General features: G+C 44.7%; 1 protein-coding gene across 1 annotated transcript; it reads right to left on the bottom strand.

The window, feature by feature from the left end:
- Positions 1-5,061: 5,061 nt before the first annotated feature.
- LOC119401474 (dr1-associated corepressor) lies at positions 5,062-24,252 on the bottom strand. Its single transcript, XM_037668311.2, has 7 exons — positions 24,081-24,252; positions 20,188-20,260; positions 18,193-18,286; positions 11,199-11,321; positions 7,562-7,673; positions 6,111-6,205; positions 5,062-5,254 (listed from the first exon to the last, which is right to left on the bottom strand). The coding sequence occupies exons 1-7, from the start codon at positions 24,120-24,122 to the stop codon at positions 5,092-5,094; spliced, it is 702 nt and encodes a 233-aa protein (XP_037524239.1). The 5' UTR covers positions 24,123-24,252; the 3' UTR covers positions 5,062-5,091.
- Positions 24,253-24,465: the final 213 nt, after the last annotated feature.

Raw genomic sequence — 24,465 nt, 5'->3', positions numbered from 1 at the left:
CCTGACTTGCGAGTGGCCAAAGCAGGAGCTCACGGACCGTTTAGCGGCGTCATATTATCATCGCTGTATCGACAGCTAAAATAGTACTTAGTAAAACACGCACCCCAAAGCCAAGGAAAAGGCACCAGCTCCGCAGTTTCATCAGTCTTCGCGACGCCAAGTCAATGAAGCTGTGCTAAATTTTACCCTTGAATGTTGCATTTGTGCGCTGTGACGTGCAGCTCACGCAGTCACTGCTTCATCGCAATGCCCACTGAATACTTTGTAATACCAAAGGAAACATGGCACTGCCGCAGAACCCAACGACGGTCGGAGTGCCGCCGCGGCCGCGTCTTCGTCGTCTAGGCAACCGCGACCGCCGCGCGCGGAGCAGCTCTGTGTACCACGTGACTTTTTTAACGCGCGGCCGAAATACTCTCCCCCACGTGACAGCTGTACATGGGGGCACCACGCCAAGACGGCGAAGTAGAACACAATTGAACGAAGCAAATTGTTATGGTGCGCCCTCTGCAGACCGTACAATCTCAGAGGCTGCTGTTTTAACAAATGGTTTTTGGCAGCTAAAAAAAAAAGCACTAGAAAAATATGCCACTGTGTTCACCAACTACTCACCATAATACTTTGACGGAAAAGATAAAAAATCACAGCATATCCACGGAGTGAATGATGATGAGTGGGCGAAGCTGCGGAGGTTCATCGGTAAACCGTGAATCTTCCGTGAATTCTGCCCAGTACATCATCACCGACGTGAGATCGGGCGCGTTTATACTAAAGGTTCGATGAGTTATGACGACTTGCAGATCACTTTAATTTTGCATGTACGCTGTGAATTTTCATTGTTTAGAAAACCATTGCTTTAGAAAACATCTAACGTCTTTCGTTAAGCAGCTGGCGTCTTTTCGTTTTGCTTTAGAAACATCTGGCGTTCTTTCGTTTTGCTTTTAGAAAACATCTGGCGTCTTTCGTTGGTTTATTTCATCAATCAACGGCGTTTTGAACAAAATTTTTATTGTTTAATCACGCACAGGAGAAATCTCACCAGGCACTACCTTGGAGGTAAACAATGGCTGCTAATGGGAATGAGACACAGAAGTAGTCGGCTTTTAGCTAACACTTACACTTCTACTTCTACTAACGTTTCCTGCTGGAACATGCCAATGGCTGCTAATGGGGAATGAGAGACAGAAGAATTCGGCTTTTAGTTAACGCGCAAGCTGCGAATTTTTTATTGTTCAACAACGCACAGGAAAAATCTCCCACCGGCACCACCTTGGAGGTCAAGATCTGGTACTAGCGTTACGACTAGCTACGCACTAGTACGACTACGAGGGACGAACGGGTTGGTGCAATCGTGCAATGCCGAAAGCGTGGGCCAGAGTTGGTGCAGTGCTGGAAAAAAGGGTGAGCGTGGATGCTGGAGTTGGTAAAATGCCGAAGGTGAGCCTCGGCCAATAAAGGTTCAATCCCAGAAAAAAAAAGTAAGTGTGCGCCGATCCCAAAGTTGGTGCAATGCTGAAAAAAAAAAGTGAGCATGGACCGATGTCGGTGTTAGTGAAATTCCGAAGGTGAGCCTGGGCCAATCAAGAGTAGGTGAAATTGGTGTAATGCTGAGAAAGAGAGAGGGAGGGCCGATCCCAAAGTTAGTGCAATGCTGGAAAAAAAAGTGAGCGTGGACCGATGCCGGTGTTGGTGAAATGCCGAAGGTGAGCCTGGGCCAATCAAGGAGTAGGTACAATACCGCGAAAGAGAGAGGGTGGGCCGATTCCAAAGTAGGTAATGCAATGCTGGAAAAAAGGTGAGCATGGATCGATGCCGGTGTTGGTGAAATGCCGAAGGTGAACCCAGGCCAATAAGGGAGTAGGTGCAATACCGCGAGAAAGGGAGAGCGGGCCGATCCCAGGAAAAAAAAAAGGTGAGTGTGGGCCGATCCCAAAGTTGGTGCAATGCTGAAAAATAAGGGTGAACATGGACCGATGCCGGTGTTGGTGATTATTCCGAAGGTGAGCTTAGGCCAATCAAAGAGTAGGTACAATACCGCGGAAGTGAGAGGGTGGGCCGATTCCAAAGTTGGTGCAATGTTGGAAAAAAGGTGAGCATGGACCGATGTCGGTGTAGTAGCTGCAAAACCGCGAAAAAGGGAGAGCGGGCCGATCCCAGAAAAAAAAAAGGTGAGTGTGGGCCGATCCCAAAGTTGGTGCAATGCTGAAAAATAAGGGAGAACATGGACCGATGTCGGTGTTGGTGATTATTCCGAAGGTGAGCCTGGCCCAATCAAGGAGTATAGGTGTAACACCGCGAAAGAGAGAGGGTAGGCTGATCCCAAAGTTGGGGCAATGCTAGAAAAAAAAGGTGAGCATGGACTGATGTCGGTGTTGGTAAAATGCCGAAGGTGAGCCTAGGCCAATAAAGGTATATGTGCAATACCGCGAAAGAGAGAGGGAGAGCCGATCCCATAAAAAAAGGGTGACTGTGGGCCGATCCCAAAGTTGGTGCAATGCTGAAAAAAAAAGGTCAGCATGCGGACCAGGGGCGTAGCCAGAAATTTTTTTCCGGGGGGTTCAACCATACTGTAATTATGTTTGTGCGTGCGTTTGTATATGCGCGTGTATATATACATAAGCAAAACTGAAAATTTTCGGGGGGGGTTCAACCCCCCCACCCCCGGCTACGCCCCTGATGCGGACCGATGTCGGTGTTGGTGAAATTCCGAAGGTGAGCCTGGGCCAATCAAGGAGTCGGTACAATACCACGAAAGAGACAGGGTGGGCCGATTCCAAAGTTGGTGCAATGCTGGAAAAAAGGTGAGCATGGACCGATGCCGGTGTTGGTGAAATGCCGAAGGTGAGCCCAGGCCAATAAGGGAGTAGGTGCAATACCGCGAAAAAGGGAGAGCGGGCCGATCCCAGAAAAAAAAGGTGAGTGTGGGCCGATCCCAAAGTTGGTGCAATGCTAGAAAAAAAGGTGAGCATGGACTGATGCCGGAGTTGGTAAAATGCCGAAGGTGAGCCTGGCCCAATCAAGAGTAGGTGCAATGCTGAGAAAGAGAGAAGGTGCAGGGGCCGATCCCAGAAAAAGAAAAGGTGAGTGTGGGCTGATCCCAAAGTTGATGCAATGCTGGAAAAAAACGTGGGTATAGACCGATGCCGGAGTTGGTAAAATGCCAAATGTGAGCCTGGGCCAATCAAGAGTAGGTGCAATACCGCGAGCAAGGGAGAGTGGGCCGATCCCAGAAAAAAGAAAGGTGTGTGGTCCGATCCCAAAGTTGGTTCAATGTTGGAAAAAACGGTGAGCATGAGTCTCTAAGGGGAGGCCGGCTACCGAGAACAAATGGCATCGAAAGCCATCTTGCCTCTTTAAATCCCTGTAAGGCAGGTTGCATTGAAGGTGCACCGAATATTCACCAACACGAGACCTAAATGAAACCTGACAGAGCAACGTAAAGGCTAAAGAACTGTGACACTGAGCAACGACTTGACAAGCTCTGAAATGAAGCTTCGCTTTTGACTCCAGGGTGCATAGGGCCTGCTGCCATTGTTTTATTGCGCTTAGCTTTTTTACCACAGTCACAGCTAGCACAGCTTCTTGTCTGTCGCAAGCTACTACAGCTTGCAAGGCGTTGCCAACTTTAGCAATCTGGGAGCTTGGGTTATGAACACTGCTTGGTTAGTCAGTTCCAACATCCCAAGGCAAGAGCAAGAGCAGTCAAGGCCATCAAGCTCTCGAGTTTTGACCACCTGGGTTCCGAGACAACAAAGATGGACATTATACCAGATGAGATAGACAAAGCTTGTATTCTTGCAAAACTATTATAGCAAATGTCCCACAAAAGAGCTGACTACTAGAAGGTAAAGGTTCCCGAACTTCCATCTCTTGTTCACGAAAACAGTTATATCAGCATTAAGCTGTGGATTTTTAACTAATTTCTTCTATTAAGCTGTTTTGACCCACTGAAGGTTCCCTTTTGGAGCATAATCAGCCTCATGAGTCCCATGCCAGTCATGGCAGTTCAGAGGGAGCCAAGGGCCTTGCTTATCAAGTCGTTTAACTAGGACCACAGGCAGCTGCTGGAGAGTTATCATTGCAGGTGCCACTGTCTACGTCCACAAGTGGCTTCTCTGTATGTGCTGCATATGCAATTCCATATATGGTGCATATGCAGTTGCATATGGCTTGCAGCCAGGCCACTTTGCCAAGAAGCTTACACCACAAGTCTAAAAAAAATTCAATTTTATTAGCAATTTTTTTTAATGTTCAATTTAAGTTACTACGTCACACCTGACAGACAACAGGAAGGAAGAGGGCCGCCTATGTACAACACAACCTCGAGGGATGCTTCGGTGGCAGATGCAAATGTGCATCGTCTGGGACATCACGAAGTGACAAAAATGGCGTGGGTGACACAAATGAATGAACACTCTTGGAGGAAGGGCGATGTGAAAGGGAAACAGGGAAAGTGGGGCCGGGAACAGTGAGGGCATGTTTTATGCGGAGCGTATGGCGTGCTCCCTAGGTACAACTGAAGGCTTCGCACAGTTTCGGTGCAGAGTCCCGGTGATCAGATGGGGGTACGGCAAAAATGCCAGCACATGAACAATCCATGCTTTGTGTTGCCAAACACTTGTGTCACTACTGACGTGATACTTGCCGCTGACCAGGAGACGACCCCAGGGCTACACTGGTGCTGCACCAGGGTAGCAATGGTGTAACACCAAGTTTCCAGCAGGCTTTGCACGAATCGGTGAGAACGATACACCGTGAGAACCGGGTACTGCTTTCTCACACACTTTTTCCAGTTTTCTGTGTGCCTTGGCTTGACTTGCTTTCTGTCTGCTCCATTCTTAAATTGGCACTGCAAGCACAAACACCCAGGACTTGACTTAAAAGTTGACGGACAAGTAGGTTGCCCAATGACAGTGTGAAGCTGTACGTCATCACTCTGCTCAGCACTCTAGCACCAGCTGGTGACTCGAACGTTGAAAGCCACACGAAGCACTTCAGTCACCCCAGGCCTGGTAAATGAGGTTGGTTGCATATCACATCCGCTTTCTTTTTGTATGTGTGTGTGTGTGTGTTTGAAGTCCTGTCAAGTCCTCAAGAATCATAATCATCATCTGGCTTTGCAGCTGCCGCCGCCGCTGCTGCTGCCGCCGAACTGGCCATGATGTTTGCCACTGAGCTGGCCATGATGTTCGCTGCTGAACTGGCCATGAGGTTTGCTGGGAACTGGGGCAGGTGAGGGATGGTAGGTGGAAATCTGCAAAGAATGCAGCAAAGCAGGCAGTGAGGCACAGATAGAAAAGTAAATGAGACACACGTGACCGAACTTTAGCAGTGCTGACAGCTTAGGCTCACTGGTACATAACGTCAGTGGCATATTGCAAACTTAAGAGACAGGGACACAGGAGGCAGGAGCGCTCTCTGCATCCCTGTCTCCAAGTATGTGCTGTTGCGATGTTTGTTACCAGTGCTCTTATCTAGAACTTCATACCGAAAATACTGTTAAAAAAATGCCGGGGGGGGGGGGGGCACACAGGGCCAGTGCCTCCCCCCCCCCCCGAAATATTTTTTCCCATGGGATACAGAGCACAAGATGACACTTGACCCCACTTATCTGCCCAGACCAAATGTTGGATCAAGGAGGTGCCCCCCCCCCCCCTCGGAAAAAATTTCTGCCTATGCCACTGAACTAGCTAATAATTTCACTCCAGCTATAAAGACAATGCTATTGAATTATGAACACTTGCTCTTGCGGTAGGCCTCCACATTTACTTGACTGTTGAAAGACATAGATCTTCAATGCTGGTTTGTTACATTACGCTCTTGTGTATATCTCGTGCTGACATGGCTGCCGAGAGAACTTCAGTACATGTTCCTATACTACCTGCTACAGGTATATGTCTAAACATACTGCATGTAATTTGTACAAAATTATCTAGTGTCGCAGCATGCATACAAATGCAACATACATCGCAGATGTATGCTGCATTTTCTGCAGGAATGGTGCAGGCGTACACTGTAAATTCTGCACAAATACTGTACATGGCTTCTGAACCTTTTCAAATACTCTAGCATAATCAGTACGACTTGAAACACCCAGAGACGACACTTACGTTGGGGGCTGGAGGTAAGCAGTTTTCCGAACACCTGGATAAAGTGGTGGATACGGAGCCTCAGCTGTGTTCTCGCTGCTCCCGTCATCTGTCTCCTGCACAAGCAGGATTTTGAGTCGGCAATTACTGCCTGCCTCAATGCTGTAAGCATAACAATCCAACGACACACAAGAAATCCCTTCACAAGAACTGCTGTAGTACCACTGCAGGACTTTCTTCCCCAACTTACAAGTCTGCTTAATATACGTCAACACCTTTTTAGGAATCTTTTCGAATTTTCATCCTAACTTGCTTGCTTTTTGTCTACCTTCACAAGGGCAGTTGTAAAAGACCTTTAAAATGTATTATATAAAAAATTTTAAGCTAATTAAAAAGACCACAAATAAGCCTATAACGCCAGCAGTCATAGCTACCGATCCTACCACAGAAAAAGAAAATGGCTTGGCAGCACTAATTGCATATATATGCTGTGCAATGAACTAGGATATTTGCGCTATCATCAATATCAGGTATCTGACAGCCCAAAAACTAAACAATTATGGCTTTTCAGGTGTTTGCAATTGAATTGGTAGCCTAGTTGATTGCACAGCTTGATGTCTCACAAAGGAGCATGGGAATTTTGATGAAGAGCTATTGGTTTGTTCAAAAGTTAAGAGCGTTTGAGCAATGGAAAACTCGTGAAAGTCAAGTTTCGAGAAAAATAAGAATAAAGCTTTCCAAACATGTGATTTTTGGTTTGAGGACAGTTATGAAAAAGATCATAGCTTTTGAACGAAACCAGACAGTGAAGTAATGAATGCCTCTAAATTCTTAAAAAATTAGTTAAAATTCACCTTAAAAAAATGTCATTTTAAAAGGCGGCGACATACTTTAAGGAGGATAAAACTTGAAACATGCTAAAACCAACACACCCAGTTATCCATCCTAATGTCACAAGCTTGCTTGTGGAGCCCAATACTAGTGAGGGCAATTTAACATAGGAAACTCAATGCAAAAGCCCACAGCCCATCACCAGTCAACTGTCAGATATCTTTTTCAGCGACACATTTGTGAGTGAGCTGGCAATGCTATCTGCGTTTGTCTTCACTGTGGTGCATCAGCATGGCCATCATCATAGTCTCATTGGCATTTCCTGAACATGCCAGCTTAGCATTGCAAGCTTCTAATTTCTCACAAATCTGATTTTATTGTGTGTGAGCAAAGACATTTCTAAAGAACGCAACCACCCCTCCCCCTCCACAACACAGCACTAGAGCATTGTAGTGTCCAGCAACAAGCACTGCATGAAATCGGAGGCTTACAATGCTTTGTTAGGATGCCCATAAAATGTCAACAGACCCAGAAATCACCACCTTAGTAGATCTGCGAGCTAGAGAAACAATGACGTGGCTAAAAGCTTAGCAGAGGGGCTAAATAAAGAAATAAAAAGAAGCTGCAAAGAGTGCACAAACCTCTTCCAAGTAGTCGTCCTCCTCGTCTTCCGCACTGTCCGTCTCTTCCGCAGTGGAGTGACTGGGTCCAGGGACATCAGTGCTTCCATTCTTGGCACGAAGCTTCCGGACACTGCACAAAGGAGACCGGTCAAAGACTGTCCTGTAATGCCATTGTGGCTAGACGAAGTGTCACAATATGTCTGTGTTCCGATTCTGGACAGCAACGTAGACTCTACATTGACAGTTTCGAAGTCCGAGTCGCCCAAGGAATGAAACGCGTCTTCACGATGCCTGTGCAACGCTACGTCACCTTGCATCGACAAAAGAAGGCTAAAAATATCCAATGAAGTCGCTGTGCTTTGAACTTTTTTTTGTGTTCAAATCTGTAAAAACTTCCACGTAGCTCGAATTAAGTGTGTAACAAACCTTGGTAATGTCTTCCTTTGAGCTAGCGACCTACTACGAGAGTTCTTAGCCTTCTGTCTGACCGCCATCTTGTTTGGACAGCAAAGTAGCCTGCATTGTATTTGTCTCCGATGCTGTCTTTGCCAAGCTATTTAGCTGGCTACGTGAGAATTGCAATAGGGCTTAAGATAGCTACTGTCCGCTTAGCTGTCTGTTTAGCCGTTAATGGCGAGTACTGGAACACACCCTATGTCACTACCAGTGTCTGGTAACCTGGCATTACACAAATACCATTGCATATACAGTCGAACCTCGATACATCGAACGGTACGGCGATCGCGAAATAGTTCGATATATCCAGTCTTCGATATAAAAAATCACGTAAAACATGCGTCAAGAACTTGTGGAAAACAACCAACGAACCAATCGTGGTGCAGTAAATACTCATTTGAAGATTCAAACAAAGTATTTATTGTGTTGGCTTAAAATACTGAAAAAGAGTAGCCTGCTTTTTGTTGTCAATGGCGTGTTTGATGACTGCGTCCTCAACATAGTCCAGGCGATCCACAAGTGAAAGGCCGGTGCCTTCAATCGCGCTGCAGTGGCGGCGCGCAAAGGCCAAAGCGGCTACGACCTCAGCTGATGTCGGGAGCGGGGCACCATCAGCGCTTGCGGGATCCACCTCGGCAGCGTCTTCATTCGGCTGCTCAGCGGTAGCTTCGGCGACGATCTCTACATCCATTAGCTCCGCCGTTGTACCAGTGCTGTCGTCACCTCCAACGAAGTCTTCGATGCACATGCTTTGCGGCTCCGTACCAACAAAGCTCTCCAGCTTGCTCCACGTTTCGGCGAGCTCGCTTTCTTCATCTGCGCATGCCAACCCAGCTTCCTCGGATTCTTTCACTGATGCTTCGTCAGTGCGTCCACCGAAGCCCGCATGCCGAATGCAGTTGGCTATCGTCGACTGCTTGACGTTTTCCCACGACGCCTTGAGCATTTGGATGGCGCCCAAAAGATCGATCTTCAAATCTTGGCCCATCCGGAGTCTTACAAGCAAAATGTCGATCAGCCGACGCTTGTAGATAGACATAAATGTGTGGATAGTGCCCTGGTCCAACGGTTGGAGCTTCGAAGTGGTGTTGGGCGGCAGAAATACCACTTCGATGTTGCTCAGCTGGGCATCGGTGTGGTGTGCCGTGCAGTTATCGACGATAAGGCATACCTTCCGTCCCTGACGCACCAGGTCCGAATCCCACGCCTTCAGCCACTTGAGGAAAATATCCCTCGTCATCCACGACTTCTTATTCCAGGCATAAGTCACCGGAATATTGGGGCAGTTCCGCATGCACCTCGGGGTTTTAAATTTGCCAATTACAAGTGGCCGCAGCTTCGTGCTCCCATCCATATTGGCAGCAATATGGCAGCAATAGGACCGTCACACGGGCCTTGCCTTGCTTGCCCCCGTGGCACTCGTCCCCGCGAGTGTCCAGCGTTTTCCGCGGAAGCATTTGCCAGAACAGGCCCGTCTCGTCAGCATTAAAGATTTGGCTCGGCTCATACTTGGCGAGAACTTTGGGCCACTCATGATCAAGCCACTTCTGAATTTCTTCATCATTGGCGTCCTCACTCTCTCCCGACACAGTCTTCCCGACAATGTTGAAACGAGTCTTAAAACGTTGTAGCCAACCGCTACTCGCACTGAAATTCTCGACGCCGAGAATGAATGCAAAGTTCTTTGCCCTCTGTTGCAACATCGGCCCCGATACAGGAATATTTCGGGCCCTTGCGTCCATGAACCACTTGTGGAGAGACTTCTCGACATCTTCAAAAGCAGCTTTGCGTACACGCCGCGCGCCCGAGTGCCAACTCTTCTCGGCCTTGGCCTTTATGTCGGCTTTGTTTTTGAGCAGAGTACTCAATGTGCTCCTTGGTATGCCTAACCCGTCCGCGACGCTCGACTTCTTCTCATCATTCTCAAAGCGCTGGATTGCTTCCAGTTTTGCTGCAAAAGTCAGGGTCGTCTGTGGTGCAACAAGTGCAGTGCGTCATTGCTGCAAGGCTGCGGCGTGCGTATGCCACTACGTTCAAGTGGCGCACTCGGCGCCATCGATGTGTGCAGCAGTCGTAAACGCCCACCGCGCTACCGCTATTTTCGAGAGTTGCGGGAAACCTCGCCGCCTGTCAACGGAGCGCGGCGGGAAAGCTCGCCGCCTGTCAACAGAGCGCGGGCGGTTTGGGGTGGCTGAGTTCGATATATCCATTATACGTCAAACTTCGTTCGAAATAAAAAATTAAAAATGCATGCGATTTCCCACGTGATATAGGAACCGTTCGATATAGGCAATAATTCGATATGTCCGTGTTCGATATATCGAGGTTTGACTGTACAAGTACCAGACAAGCTCTAGTGGAACGTGAAAACAGTTCTGTAAAGCACTGTGGTTAGACAAGGCATCACAGCACAATTGCTACTTATACTGAACAAGCTCTCGCGGAACATGAAGATGGATCGTCCCACGCCAAATGTCCCAGCCATCTTGGTGACCATCTCAAAGGGGATCGAAAAAAAAAAATTTATTTCTTGCATTGAAAACAGTAAATTGCTAGGATAATTTGGAGAGAAACAATTTTTTCGTCACTCCCGGCAGTCTTCCAAATTTTGCAAATGTCGTCCGAGTGACGTTTGTTAAAAAAATTTTCTGAGAGTATCGTTTCTTGTTTCAATGCCAAATTTGGCTTACATGTTAAGCAAAAGCGTCTGCGTAAGATGTTGGAGTCTCAGTTATATTACTTCCAATTTTTCTGCCATAAACGCCTCCACAAATTTTGTCAAAGTGTTCTAGTTTGCATCTACCCCTTGTAATGCTGCGCTATGTATGAATATCTGAGTAACCAATACTTAATCTACGGAAGTTATATTTTGACATAAAAATATTTTCAGACCATTGAAATTTGAAATGGCAGGGACATTTGGCGTGGATGACCCAGATACAGCTTTAAGGCATTGTGGTCAGACTCAGCGTCACAATACGTCACTACCAGTGTCAGGTAACCTGGTATTACACCAACACCACTGCGTATACTAAAGTACCAGAAAAACCAAAGGCTTTGCTTAAAGCAAACAAGAAACAGTGACCATCATTGTGCCACTGTTCCCTTATAAATTCTTTTTAAAGGAGGGTACACATGACAAATTAGCTATGTCATGAGCCTGCGAGTGCAGCTTACGTGGCATGAAAGGGGTGCTCACCCTGTAAGTTTAGGCCGCACAGGGGGTACCTCATAGGGTTCCTCGTCACCCTGGACGTCGGGAACCGAGGAAACCAACTCCTTCAAGAAGAGCAGGCGCTCATCCGCCAGAATGCACGCCTTCCTGTCGACCAAGTGGGAAAGATGGATGGTGAAGGCATTAAAAAAAAAGTATTACGAAAGAAAAAGAGACTTAACCACTGGTAAGAGCAACAAAATTAAATGAGAAATTAATAGTATTGTAGTGAAGAACAGTGGAGCTTGTGGTTGGTGTACTACTGGATGTAATTCTCGTAAATAGGCTTCTGGACGATCCACATGAAACCGCAAGAGACCGTGGATAAGGAATGTATGATTTGATGCAAAACCCAGTAAAAACTCCCTCAAATGAGTCTGAAATGAAATTTGTGCTTCAGAGTGTAAAGGCCAGTAAGATGTAATGAACAGGAACTTATCAACCAGATTTTACTGTAACTCAGCAATGAAAAACGTTAGGAAAATTCTGTTAACTACATTTAACGGGACATTTAAGGCAAACAGAATGAATGTGTTATACACTCCGCTGAAATTGGTCATTACTCTGCAAGACTTTTCTTTTTTGCAAAGCCCTTGCAAACATTGTTACAATTTCATGCAAACTTTTCAAGTTACATGACAGTAACATCTATTCTTTTTGTGCAATCTTACAAATTGGTAAATTTCACGCTCGAGTTTTCCGTTCTCTCAGATGAAACAAGCTTCATTCAAGTTGGTTAACTGGTTATCTCATAATCTAACGAAAGAATTTCTGCATTTAACGTGCCTATGAATAAGGAACTCAATAGTCAACTGCCAGGCAGAGCCTTCACTTGAAGTAATATGGCAGCTTGCGTGAAGATGCCATCAGGGAAAGATGAGGCATTTGTCCATTGTCTGACTGAATGTTTACACAGTGGCTTCGACAGCTTGTGCCTGCGCAAGCCAGCTGTTTCTCGCAGCGTAGAAAAAGCTTTCAGGGACTACTTGGCTAACAAAGCATACCATCCGTTTCGTGGTGAAGCTAGCCCTATCAGGACGGCATTTCTTTGTATTTAATGTGTATACAAAGCAATGACCTATTTTGCGCGCTACATTCAGTATTGTTTTCTTTCTATGTCGTAGCTCTGGTGCTGTTGCACTGATCAAATGAAGAACGTGGACGAAGGACAAAAACTGAAATGTGGTGTGGTTACAGACTTGCTGCAGGCCAATTATTGTTTGCAACTAAAAACAGATGTTTATAACATATAGAGGCGTAAACAGAATCAGAATAAAGGTGTGAAGGCTGACTGACAGGGATCTACACAAACTTTGCCTTACAAAATACTATTGAGTGCTCTTCCAGTAATACTGAAAACTGCTCTACTAAACACTATACACCGATTTACAGTGACACCCGACGTCGGCCAGTGGTAATCAGAAGTTGTGCAATTAAGTAAATAAAAGAATTCACAAATCCGTTGCTTAATTGATCTTTTTAGGTTGGGCATGCCACAACTGCAGAATAGACCATTTTTCACGATACGGAAGTGCGTTTCTCTGCACTGCACATTTTCCCGACCAATGGCACCGCCTGTCATGCTTCCATGAAGAATGTTTTCTAGCTGCACATGCATGCGCTTGTTTTTTACACATCTACATTACGAGAGCCAATCTACATTACCCTGTCAATGTGCAAGCAAACTGTGCTTATCAAGTCATGGACAAATGAAACACGAAAAAGATTACAAAGTAAAATAGGTTCTGCAAGCGATAATCATCTCGAACCACTAATTATCTTCGTAATGTAATTGACTGCGCAACGGGTTCAACACGGACAGAAAGAAGAAACGGACACAGCGCTGTGTCCGTTTCTTTCTGTCCGTGTTTAACCCGTTGCGCTGTCAATTATATTACGATGAACATCCACCTATTAGCCCTACTCGCGATTCTGTTTAAGCACTAATTATCTTGTTGCCGAAGATGGTTTAGCACTCAAGGTTAGCATACAAACTGGAATCATGCTCGTATTATGCATACTGGTGCTAACAAGAATAAAAATAGTGGATTTTAGTTAACCCTAATTTGTTCATATTTTTGTCAATAACTGTACACGCTGTATGTGGAAGTTACTAATCTGCCATTATTCATGCATACTGAACTGCAGAAAAGCCATGAAAAAAGTCTATTGAAGTCAGCCAGCAGCCAATGTCTGTCCTCCCTATCGATACATTACGAACGCCATTTCAATAAGTTCGTATGATTTCCGTATAATTTTACGGAATACAATGAAATTCATGTAAATTCTACTAAATTTTCCTAACCTACTTAAGGACAACATATTAAACGATTGGAATTCAATGGAACATTTCAATAGAGCTACTTGACAGAGTTTGTGGCTAGCCCTAACTTCGAGAAGCCCATAATTGCTGCATTGAAGTGGATTGTTGTTCCAGTTAACAATGCCGAGAAGTGCAGTATGGAAAATTTTGAAAGAGAGATTAAAGTCATCAAGAAGCACCTACAGCAAAACAACATGTCCATTCTTCGATGTGTCCCGAGGTCTATTTTTGAAGTCCTAGAAACTCGACCGCACGCCTCTCAAACTTTGTAACATGATGACACTTAAAAATGAGCAATGTTGGGCAAACATTTACATCCTAGTTTTATGCCTTTTCTTCGTTCAGCGAACTGGGAGCGCAGAAAAAAACACAAAGGACGAAGCGAGGAACCACATAAGACGAGCGCTCTTGGTTCCTCGTCATGTGGTTCCTCGCTTCGTCCTTTGTGTTTTTTTCTGCGCTCCCAGTTCGCTGAACAAAGAAAATGAATTACCAACTGGCCCACCTTTCGATCCTCCTGCTAGTGTTATGCTAACATAGACCTCAAAATGTTGCACCTGACGTCCCCATCAATGTTTTGCGAAGTCACAACGCTCAGCAAGGTTTGCTGATTCATTGTAACAAGACGGTCAAGTGTGATGATGTGCACAAAAATATAATAACAAACCAGTGTGCTGTGAGCATTTCTCAAGAATGCACTTGCATGCAGCAGTTGCCGTGATGGTGGGAACAAAGCAAACAAGTGTATTAATGGCATCATGACTCATGACACATAGTAGACCCCTTGGGACACATAACGGTTTGCAGAAATGACTACCGATAGTATGTATGTATCAAACTAACGTGAGCACCCTTACACTTGGCAGCATTTCATTTTTATCGAGAGATTACAGGGCTCTGAGCTTCTTTAAACATAGAACAATGACAAAAATGATCAGGCACAGAGAAGTAAAAAAAAAAGTCAAGTCAGAACTAATTAAGGGCCTGCTGCAACAAAATCTTAGTTGGCCTCAAAATGTGTAGGTTAGCTTAGGTTAGGATAGAAGGACACTAAAGAGAAAAAAGATTTCTCTCGAATTAGTAAATTACTCTCTAACAATACCAAAACCATCACGCTTGATGTGAGAAAACGCGCAAAAAGAAAATGTGAGTGGCAATGCCACCATGAAGCTCCAGAACCACTGGCCGTGACATCATAGACTTTGACGGTGATTACTAGGGCCTACGAAGTTCCTAGTCAGTAAAAATCAAGCACATTGTCTTTTGAGTGAGCTAGAGACTTAAACGAAGTTTCAGGAAATTGCTTTGAGCCAATGTGGCCAAAATACAAAAAAACACTTTTGAAATCTGTGGCATCACCATTGGAGATTTTGGCAGGTAATTTAAAAGTGAAACTTGTGTACTTATGTACTTCTGTATTTTCTTATGTACTAATCAACCCACGGTGGTGAAATTAACAACACTAGAGTTTGCAGAATATAATCTTGCAGTCTAAACTAACTTTAGTGTCCTTTTAAAGGACAGTGGCAGCCACACGAAAAGGTAATAAAAACAGCAATTTTCAATACCGAAACAAACAAAAAAAAAGAGTGCCACCATTAGCACTTGACGGGAGTGACGCACGACAACGGCATGACCTAGAACACGTGCTTCCTCGGCACGAATTCAGAGATAAGGCACTGAAACATCTCAGAGGCAGCGGTGTGGGTCAACTTATGTTACAGTGACAACCATCTGGTGGATGAGTCATCTGCTCAAATGCCGTTTGAAGGCTGGCAACGAGAAAACCATGCCAGTACCAGCTTTTCGGCCTTGCCGAGATCGTTTCAGGTTTATGTACTGCTTCGCTCATAATGAATTCAGCCAAAATGAAATTCTGTTTCAGATAGCCTTTAAGCATCCTGCATGACCCACGTGCTTGGAGAATGCCGTGCGTAGTGTAAGGGTTGTTTTTACATTCACCCTTTTCGTCTTACGCGCCCCTTTCCCTCGGAGCTTCTCTTCATTTGAATTTCTATTATTTCTCAATCTACATTTCCCATCCATACTCCTTTCAGGATCAAGTGCACTCTGCCCTTTCCAGACCTCTTTCTACAGAATTTGTCATACTTAGACACACTATTAACCATGCGCATTCATTTTGAGAATGTAAATTCCGTCGATACTTAACGACACAGATCGAACGGACAAGGAAAAAAAAAAAAGGAAAAACCGATCTTGGGTTGAACTTGTCGAAGCACTCAACACTAAAAACTGCAATTTGTAAAGAGGACTTTCTTAAAGTTCTTTCTGATCGCCTGAAGATGTGATAAAAAAAGAAAGGAGAAAGGAAAGATAAGAGATACAAAGAAGGGGCTTAACAAGACTTGATTTACGAGCGGCAGGCGTCTGTGCTAATGAAGCCTCTATTCAACGCGAGCGGTGGCAGCTCGAAGACACGCTTACGGAGTTCCTCGCACAAACTCCTGAAGATCTTGTGATCCTCGGTTTGGAGCCTGATAGAAGAGTTGTGCGTGCATGCGTATGCATGTTTGCCATGGGGAAGAGTGGAGCGGAAGGGTGTCGCTGTTAACAAAAGAGCAACCCCAGGTAAATGTCTTTGCGGTAATTTATGGCTAGCAGAGCTGTTGCAGAGAACACAAGACAAGGAACGCTACGTGCGCAGCACTAGCATATGTGTGCGAAATTCTTAGGAATACTTGCGGAGGCTTTCCAAGTGCCCTTCGGGCAAAGGGAGAGAGCCATGAATATTTATGCTAATGCAAGTAAAGTGTTGTCACTGAGGTGATTTCATCATCTAGCCAGTAAATGTTATCACTTCCGCATGGACCTAGAGAAATACAATGTGGGTCATTCTTTGTATACTGCGCTATAATGTTAAAAAAAAAAACGTAAGATATTTACATTTATGGAATGCGGAAACCCGACACACACCTAGGAAACTTGTTTTTTTGCCCGATTCTCCTTTTCTTTAATGCACTTGCGCCAGAATGACGCAAAACTTGGCGTGGTCTGCATACTTACTTTAAACAGGATTACCTCTACAGTTACATCATAATGATGAGCACAATAGAAATTTACATGCACGTTGTGCTGTCCCTGCGTTATATATATATATATTGCGGACTCCAGTGGTCAATTTCAAGTTTTACAATTAGGGCACGAACAAATTGGGCATTTTGCTTGAAATTTGTCGTATGCATATTTTGGTGCACAAAAGTATATTAGGAAGCCTGAACAAAGCCATCATGCATGCGCACATTGAAATGCAAGTTTTTGGCTTGTACGTGTTCCAATTTATGCCCATACTGTTGTTCATCGGCATTTGTAACTTTCACTGCAATGAAGCCGCATAAAACTAAAAAAGGATTATGTTATGTCCAACATTCCCCATAAGTGTACACGTTGACGTCACCAAAAACCAACAGGCTAGCAAAATGACTTCTGTAAATTCTGCTGGCTGAAAAGCAACATGTCATGCTAATAAGTGGCACGTGAACAATGCTAAACAACAAATGCACTCCCATGCTGTTGTTAATAAATGGTTTTGAAATTGGCGAGATCACCCGGGACTGGCTTGCTGACTGTGAGCCAGTCAAGCCAAGCCATTAGCCAAAATGACGCATGCATGTCCAGGACACACCACTTCAAGCTGTTCTAACCAAGTATTTGACATTTTTCGGTTGCACACTAAGAAAAGATATAAGCCCCACCCACAGCCAATGCCATCAGAAGCAAAAGGAATTCACACAGATGTTCCCTCCAATAGCGTTCACTCATGTTTTTGTGATGTCAAGCACTTCTGAGTGTTTAGGATAGTTGAACTTTGCCATACAGATACGCCTTTGTGTCACTGTTTGCAGGTGGAAAACTTGGACATCCCGGCAGATTTTATCAGAGATTCTGACATACGTACTCAGTCAAAATATTTTCTGTCAGAAAAAACTAACCATTATTTTCCAACATGCGTAGTATTTGCATTAGCAGAGAAAGTACCTGCGCTCTGAATGAAAACAAGCTGGTACGACTCTCTTACAGAGGCAAGGGACATGTGCACCGCGGTTTTGTGGCTGGAGCTAACGTTTAGTCTTGGGTCATAACCGACTACAAGACACACACGTTAAACCACCAGAAAGTGAACTGCTACCTATAGCGCCTCAAATATAATGTTTCTGGTTTCATTAAAGAAGCAGAATCCGCCAAAAAAAAAAAAAAAAAAAAACACAACCAACAATGCCACAGAATCACATTTTATAATTCTCTATAGATGGCTTGCATAGACGTCACTGAAATCGCCGTCCTGGAGCACCAGCATGGGGAAACAGGATGTTTGCGATGTCACATTAATGTTATGAAGACATCACATGCAGGTTCTTCCGTTATTCACATACAGAGGCATTTCTGCCACATCGTTATCACACTGAAGCAGGTTAACCACAACTTGTCATCAGCGCTGTCATTGTAAAGTACCAGTACATTTAGCAGCTGCGTCCATGACGTCATGTGCAAGCTATCTCTATACCGACGTTTCCTCTGGCATTTCTGCCAGTAACAACATTAACGTTAACCCATCGGTGATAAGTACACCCATTGGCAACAGAAACATACATATGTATGAGAATGATCAGTATGAATGAAAAGTCAAATGTCACTCACAGATGAGACGTGGAGAGCGTCTTGGCACTTCTTGACCTCGTGATTTCACTGGCACGCGTTACAAGGGACTCTACAAAAAGCTCGAGAGCTCGAGCTGGGTGTTGCGGGAGTCAAAGAAGTGCACATGGGAATCCAGATTTCGCATTCGTTGCTTATGCAAATCAGCGCCTGGAGGTTTTTTGGCCAATAGAGAAATGCGTCAGCCCTCTTTCTGTGCCCAGCAGTTTCGAGAATGAATAGCGCCTGCAAGAAGACTGGCATTGCAGGGTTTTTCTTTCTCATTAGAACATGTACAGGCTGTTTCATACTTAGGGGAAAACTCAGAGCACATTGCAATGCGCTCTGAGTTTTCCCGTAAGTGTGAAACAATGTGTACATGTCAAGCAGCAATAAATTCGATTATACAACGGAGCCAACTGCACATATGATTGCAAACATCAGATTTTTTGGGGAACTTGGAATAAAAATTTGCCAGACCTCCTATTTCATGCCACAAAGTGGTGCTAAGACAGGAGCTTGTAAACAAATATAGTTAGATGCACACGCTGATTGTAGTTAAAGCCCCTCCATAGCATTTTCCTTTGGTCAGGATAAGTAGCATCAACCTTTTCTCTTTTGATTTCTCCTCATACAGCTTTCCAATTTCCTATCTGTTATGTAAGCACTGCCATTCAAGTATGGAACCAGAAAAGCTCTATGCGGACAGTGGCACTCATCAAAGATTGGTGGTACTTTATAGAGTGGCAGCAACAACAGGAGGGCTTTAACAATGGTTTGACCAGACCGATTGTAACAGCACACCTCAGTGACACTACCGTACATGAAAAACTTCACACACTTCCATAAGCCAGAGTTAACTGCATGTATAAGAGTAGTCATAGCTTTCCTACAAAAGTGTGCTATTAATTTAGATTAACCATGGTCAATATACCTTCGAAACTGCACAACAATGCAACACATACTGAGAATCATTGCATGCGAAAGTGATAATGTGTTCATTAACCAGCGTGTTGAAAATGCCATGCTGCACAGCGAGCACAGCATTTTCAATGTGTTGGCTGAAAGAAAAAAAGTAGAAATAGCGAACCACTTGTGTTTGTCATTAAGCTTTCCATATTGACTTACGACCACTCCGCTGGGGACAATGGGTAGTTCACATGTTCATCTAATATTCTCACATGCTGCTCCAGACGTTCATGTGTCATTACTCATCGTGCCTTGTTTTCCCCAACTGACATTGAGTGCGTGCCAATTGAAGGTATAGCATCAAGAATTCAGCTTCGTCCTGTTCCCCCCGTGTGGTACTTCATCTTGTTAACCCATGTCTGTCCAAGTTCTGTGCGTGGTAATTTGTCCTGTTAACCTGTGTCTGAGTTCTTTATGTGGTACTTCCTGTTAATCCGTCAGTTACGTGGTACTTTCAGCTAACCTGTGAATTATTTATGTGGTGCTTCCTGTTAACCTGAAAGTTCTTTAGGTGGCACTTCGTGTTAACCTGTGAACCCTTTATGTGGTACTTCCTCCTGACCTGTGTCTGTCAGAGCTTTTTACGCGATACTTTCAATCAGTGCACTCATAGTCAACATAACCAACATCAACATGAACCAACTAGATTAAGTCATCCCTTTACTGTCAATATTCAAGCAATTACAAGTTTCTAAAAACATGAAGGCAACAAGTTTATGCTGAAACTGCAATGTTTTGCTGATATGGCTTTCCATTTTGCAAAGCAGAGTCTTTCAAAGCCTGAGGGGTGGTGTTTGAAGCACAGTCATTATTTTCATGCTGGTAAAGTGCCAATATCCTTGCAACTTTTCATAAACACCGAACTGGTTATACAGATTTTTTCAGTAAATTTTACGCTGTTGACAAATTCAGCTTTCAATAGTCAAGCAAAGTTGGCATGAAGATAAAGATAAAATGGAATGAGAGTCTGCGTAACCACCAGCGAACCATTGCTAAACTGAAGAAGAGCACTCATGGATGGAAGGATACAGATGATAACAGGTACTGGTGCGGCTACTTTGCCGACTTCTTCGTCTTTCTGCATTATTTTCTTGATTCTTGCCTGCGTGAAGCAAAGATACACTACAATGTCGACGCTGCATAAAAACAGCGACACAAGAAATACAAGGCCTTAACAGATCTGGGTTGGCATGGTTAGTCTAGTTACATGAAGTTTACCAGAAGTACTATAGTTGGTTGCAACCTAATAAATACACACTTCGCCTCCAGAACTGCGGCATGCCTGCCATTGATCTGTGCAAGAGAGTTGTACTAGGTGGTTTCCATTGTAACATTAGGTATTTCTTCACTGCTAATGCAAATACTATGCACATTAAGAAATAAAAGTTCACTGTCCCTATTTAAAATGTTACAATTGGCTGAGCAGCGATGTGAGAATCTTTGTTGAAATTTGGTAGGAAGTCGAAGTTTTCGACTGAAAACCAGCGACACAAACGTGGATCTGTATGGGAATAAGGGTGTTCGAAGTCATGAAAATGGGCAAATGTGATTGCATAGGGCATATGCAAATTTTCCTGGGTGGGACAGTGAGGGCTGTGAGAGGAGCTTACAATTTATTTTTAGGACGTAACAGACTATGCACCATTCCTGGTAACAGCACAGCAGAGCAGGCAGCGAGCAAGACAAACAAAAGAACTTTGTTTCGTGTGTTGTGGTTCATTTACTGCCATGCTTGGACAACCAATAACAATATAACAGGAATTTACGCATTGCACGGATGTCTTACTGCTTCCTGCCACAAATATTCCCATTACAGTGAAAAGCCTATTCCAAGGTGTACTCTAATCATATGTAAGCCCAAGACATCACTTCATGACGTACTGCCTTTCGAGATAAAAGAAGGTAGGCGTGCGCACAATGACACAAGAGATCAGCACAACACGAATGCGAGAGTGTGCACTGGGGCAGAAAAGAAAGCAGACACAAAATCTTATCTGCGCATGCATGCAGTGCTGCCTGTCAATCCGGCACACGTGGGGGTCTATGCGAGAGATAACTGGTGGGGCATTTCATTTCTTTACGCAAGTTAAACGACAGATGGCTCACGCATGCACTACCACTAGTATCGATAACACCTTCAGGTGCGAATTACGATCAACTGTCTGCAAATGTGCCAAATTCGCACAACATAATTCTAAGGCACATGATATTGCATTTCAAGAAAGAAAACGACGTAATATGTTGTTTTGTGCGAGTTTTAGTAATTCATCCTAATTAGTGTGTAATTAAGTAATTATTCTGCAGTCAGTCATGTTTCATTTTTACATAAAAAGAATCAAATCGTAGGCTTAAGATGTATGCTCAATTTGTTTTTGGTTATACTCATTTCGACCAAAGAAAAATAATACTTTTGACATTGGTCTTGGAGCGCGGCATGTCCACCCAGACACCAAACATCGTAACGCCTTCACCGATGTGGTCGGCTGCATTCATACGCAGCACATTGAGGTTAAGGAAAGACACAGTGATCGTGCAGGAGGTTCAATTCATCCTATATGCAATGTATCTTGCTCTTTCTTGGCTGCTAGTCTAAATAACTGGTGAAAACAGGTTGCGTCCAAACATGTGGACGTTGCGCCTCTAGGGGCTATGCCAGTCCTCTACCACCAGACGCGCGTCTTCATTCTCGTGTGTCTATAGCACTGCACATCAGGCACAGAACTTATCCACGCATGCACAGATAAGTTCTTGCATCTACTTTTTCTTTTTCCTCCCCAGTGTGCTCTTTCAGTCGTTAGTCGGCATTTGTGTTCTTCTGATCTCCTGTGTCGGTGTCTGCACTCATGACCTCTTGTGTTGGTATCTTTTATCAGAACTGCAAATTGGGCTAGTTGGCAAGTATTCATTGTTATCGCAGCACGACAAACGTAGACACAAGAGCAGAACCACACAGGACAGGCGCTAAACTTCACCTGGTTTTTTTAATCACAGAAAACACTTGCTTAGAAACTAACATACAAAGCAACCACGGCAATCACCCAGCCTGATAACACAAGAAACTACTATACATTCTACTAATCAGTTAGTAGAATGTATAGCAGTTTCTTGTGTCTACATTTGTCGCGCTACGACCACAATGAAGATATCTTTTATCATAAATCTGCAACAACTATAGACGGTTACGCCCTAAAAATAAATGCAGACTCCGCCCACTGCCGTCCCACCCAGAAAGAATGTGCATAGATGTCCTATCTAGTCGCATTTGCTCAATTCCATGATGTAAGGAACCTTCTGCGTATTTCAGGTAGGCGATTTTGCCATACAGACACATGTTATTTTCACTAGGAAACTTGAACTTCCTGCCACGCTTCGGCAAAGATTCCAACACCACTGCTCATCCAAACACAATATTTTGGGTAGGGACAACAAACTTTTTAATTCTTGGTGTGCGTAGTATTTACATTAGCAGCCAAAAAGTATTTAAGGTGTGAATGGAAACCACCTAGCACAACTCTCTTGCACAGATGAGTAATAGGTACTGGGGGCAGAGCTCGTATTTGTTTTTAGGTTGTAATCGACTATAGTTCAATGTTCAGTCATTCTTCCCTTCAGGTTGGCTGAAATTGGCAAGAATGAATGCTTAACTATAATCTATTCCCTCTGCCAAGGCTCAAAGCTTGCTAGGCGCCACAGATCTTGCCAATGTAAGGGCACACTTTGCGACTATAAGTCAGTAAGCGCTTAGCCAAACGCAAAAAAAAAAAAAGAGCTTATCAGTAGAGACGCAAAAATTTAAAGAACAGGGCCAAATACGCGCCACCATCATCTACCATGCTCCGTGCACGGCGCGCCACTACGCGCTAGGTAACCTTCCTCATTATTCCCGGTTCCTTTCGATATTTCGGTTCGGTAAACAGGCGTGATGGATAACTCTCTGTTCGACGGTGATCGTGAGCGCATACGCACAGCCGCGCTAAACAAAACACTACGCGTAGACATAAAAAAAGAAATAAAAAAAAACCGTCCCACCGCCAACAATATGACAAGGCGAGCGCAAAAGATTATTACACAAACAACGAGGAACGGAATTTTTTTTTTCTCGCAAGAGGCTTTTATGACGAGGGGATGGTACATAAAAGTGCGAGCGAGCCGTTAAAATGAAAACGAGAAATCGTAGAAATTCGAGCGAGGCCGCAGCCGGCGAAACACAGCACGTTGTTTTTTTCGCCACGCTCGCCGATTGGGAAACAATCCGCATCGCGGAGGCGGCTTAACAGATCGCTCCTGCTCGAAAAGATCGCCGCGGACTGCTTGTTTATTTTTGTTTCGATTTCCGGGGTTCAACCGCGTACGCACTGACGCAGGGGCTTGCTTGCTTGCAAGCCGACGTACATAACGTTGGAGGGTCAGCAAATTGCCTCAACATCCCGTGCTGTCGCTAACCACCGCGGCCTCCTTTCTGTAATTCACAGCCGTTCAGACGCGAGATTGTATTAGGAATGTAAGTAAGCGGGACGAGACAAAAAAAAAGTGGAGCATGTCGCGAAGGAAACGAGCTCTTCGTATCACGACAGCGCGCCAGTTTTACATACGGAGAGCCGTTCCGTTTTTTGCGCTACGGTCCCATATTGCAGTAATGCCGGGTGCACGAAGCGCGCGCTCGCTGGGAGATTCACAGCGACCTCGAATCGCGGTTCGAACGCAGCTCGCGGCTTCACAGGACGCATGACCAATGAGGAGTAAACAAGGCGACATCTGCTACGTTTTAAGGCGGGCCACCTAGCAGTACTGCTTCGGGGCTCGTTTACATCGAGGCCGATCGTAGGGTCAACGGTGGGACCCATTCAACGCGCGCCTTCGCCAAAGCAATGAGAAAATGAAACGCGTCAGCGTTTGTCAAAGAACAGAGAGTGCTGGCTTACGGGCGGGAACCTGGCGTTGTATTTCTTCTTTTTGTTTGCCATGCTTCACGACCACAGACCTTCAGTACGGCATGTGACAAAATTTTTCTTTTCGAACACCTTCGAGGAGTCTCGCACTCGCTCGAACAAGCAAGGGGATTTTAATTCCAACTCAAAGCGAATTCGGCCGCACCGTCGTACATAAGCCTCAGTTTCGTATACGCGTCTGAGCGCGCAGCGCTCTCTCTGTTATGACATAATCGCAATTTATTTTCGCGGTAGTCGTTACAGTTTGGTACTAATTAAACCAGTCAGTTAAATACTACGCTTTCTCCACCCGCGCATTTTCGCGAGCGTAGCTTAGCCACTTCCGGTTCCGGAAATATCCCACGCTACGAGGATTTGT

Source organism: Rhipicephalus sanguineus, chromosome 8 (genome assembly GCF_013339695.2).
Source record: "Rhipicephalus sanguineus isolate Rsan-2018 chromosome 8, BIME_Rsan_1.4, whole genome shotgun sequence".
NCBI lineage: Eukaryota > Metazoa > Arthropoda > Arachnida > Ixodida > Ixodidae > Rhipicephalus > Rhipicephalus sanguineus.
This window is presented reverse-complemented; position numbering and strand designations above follow the sequence as displayed.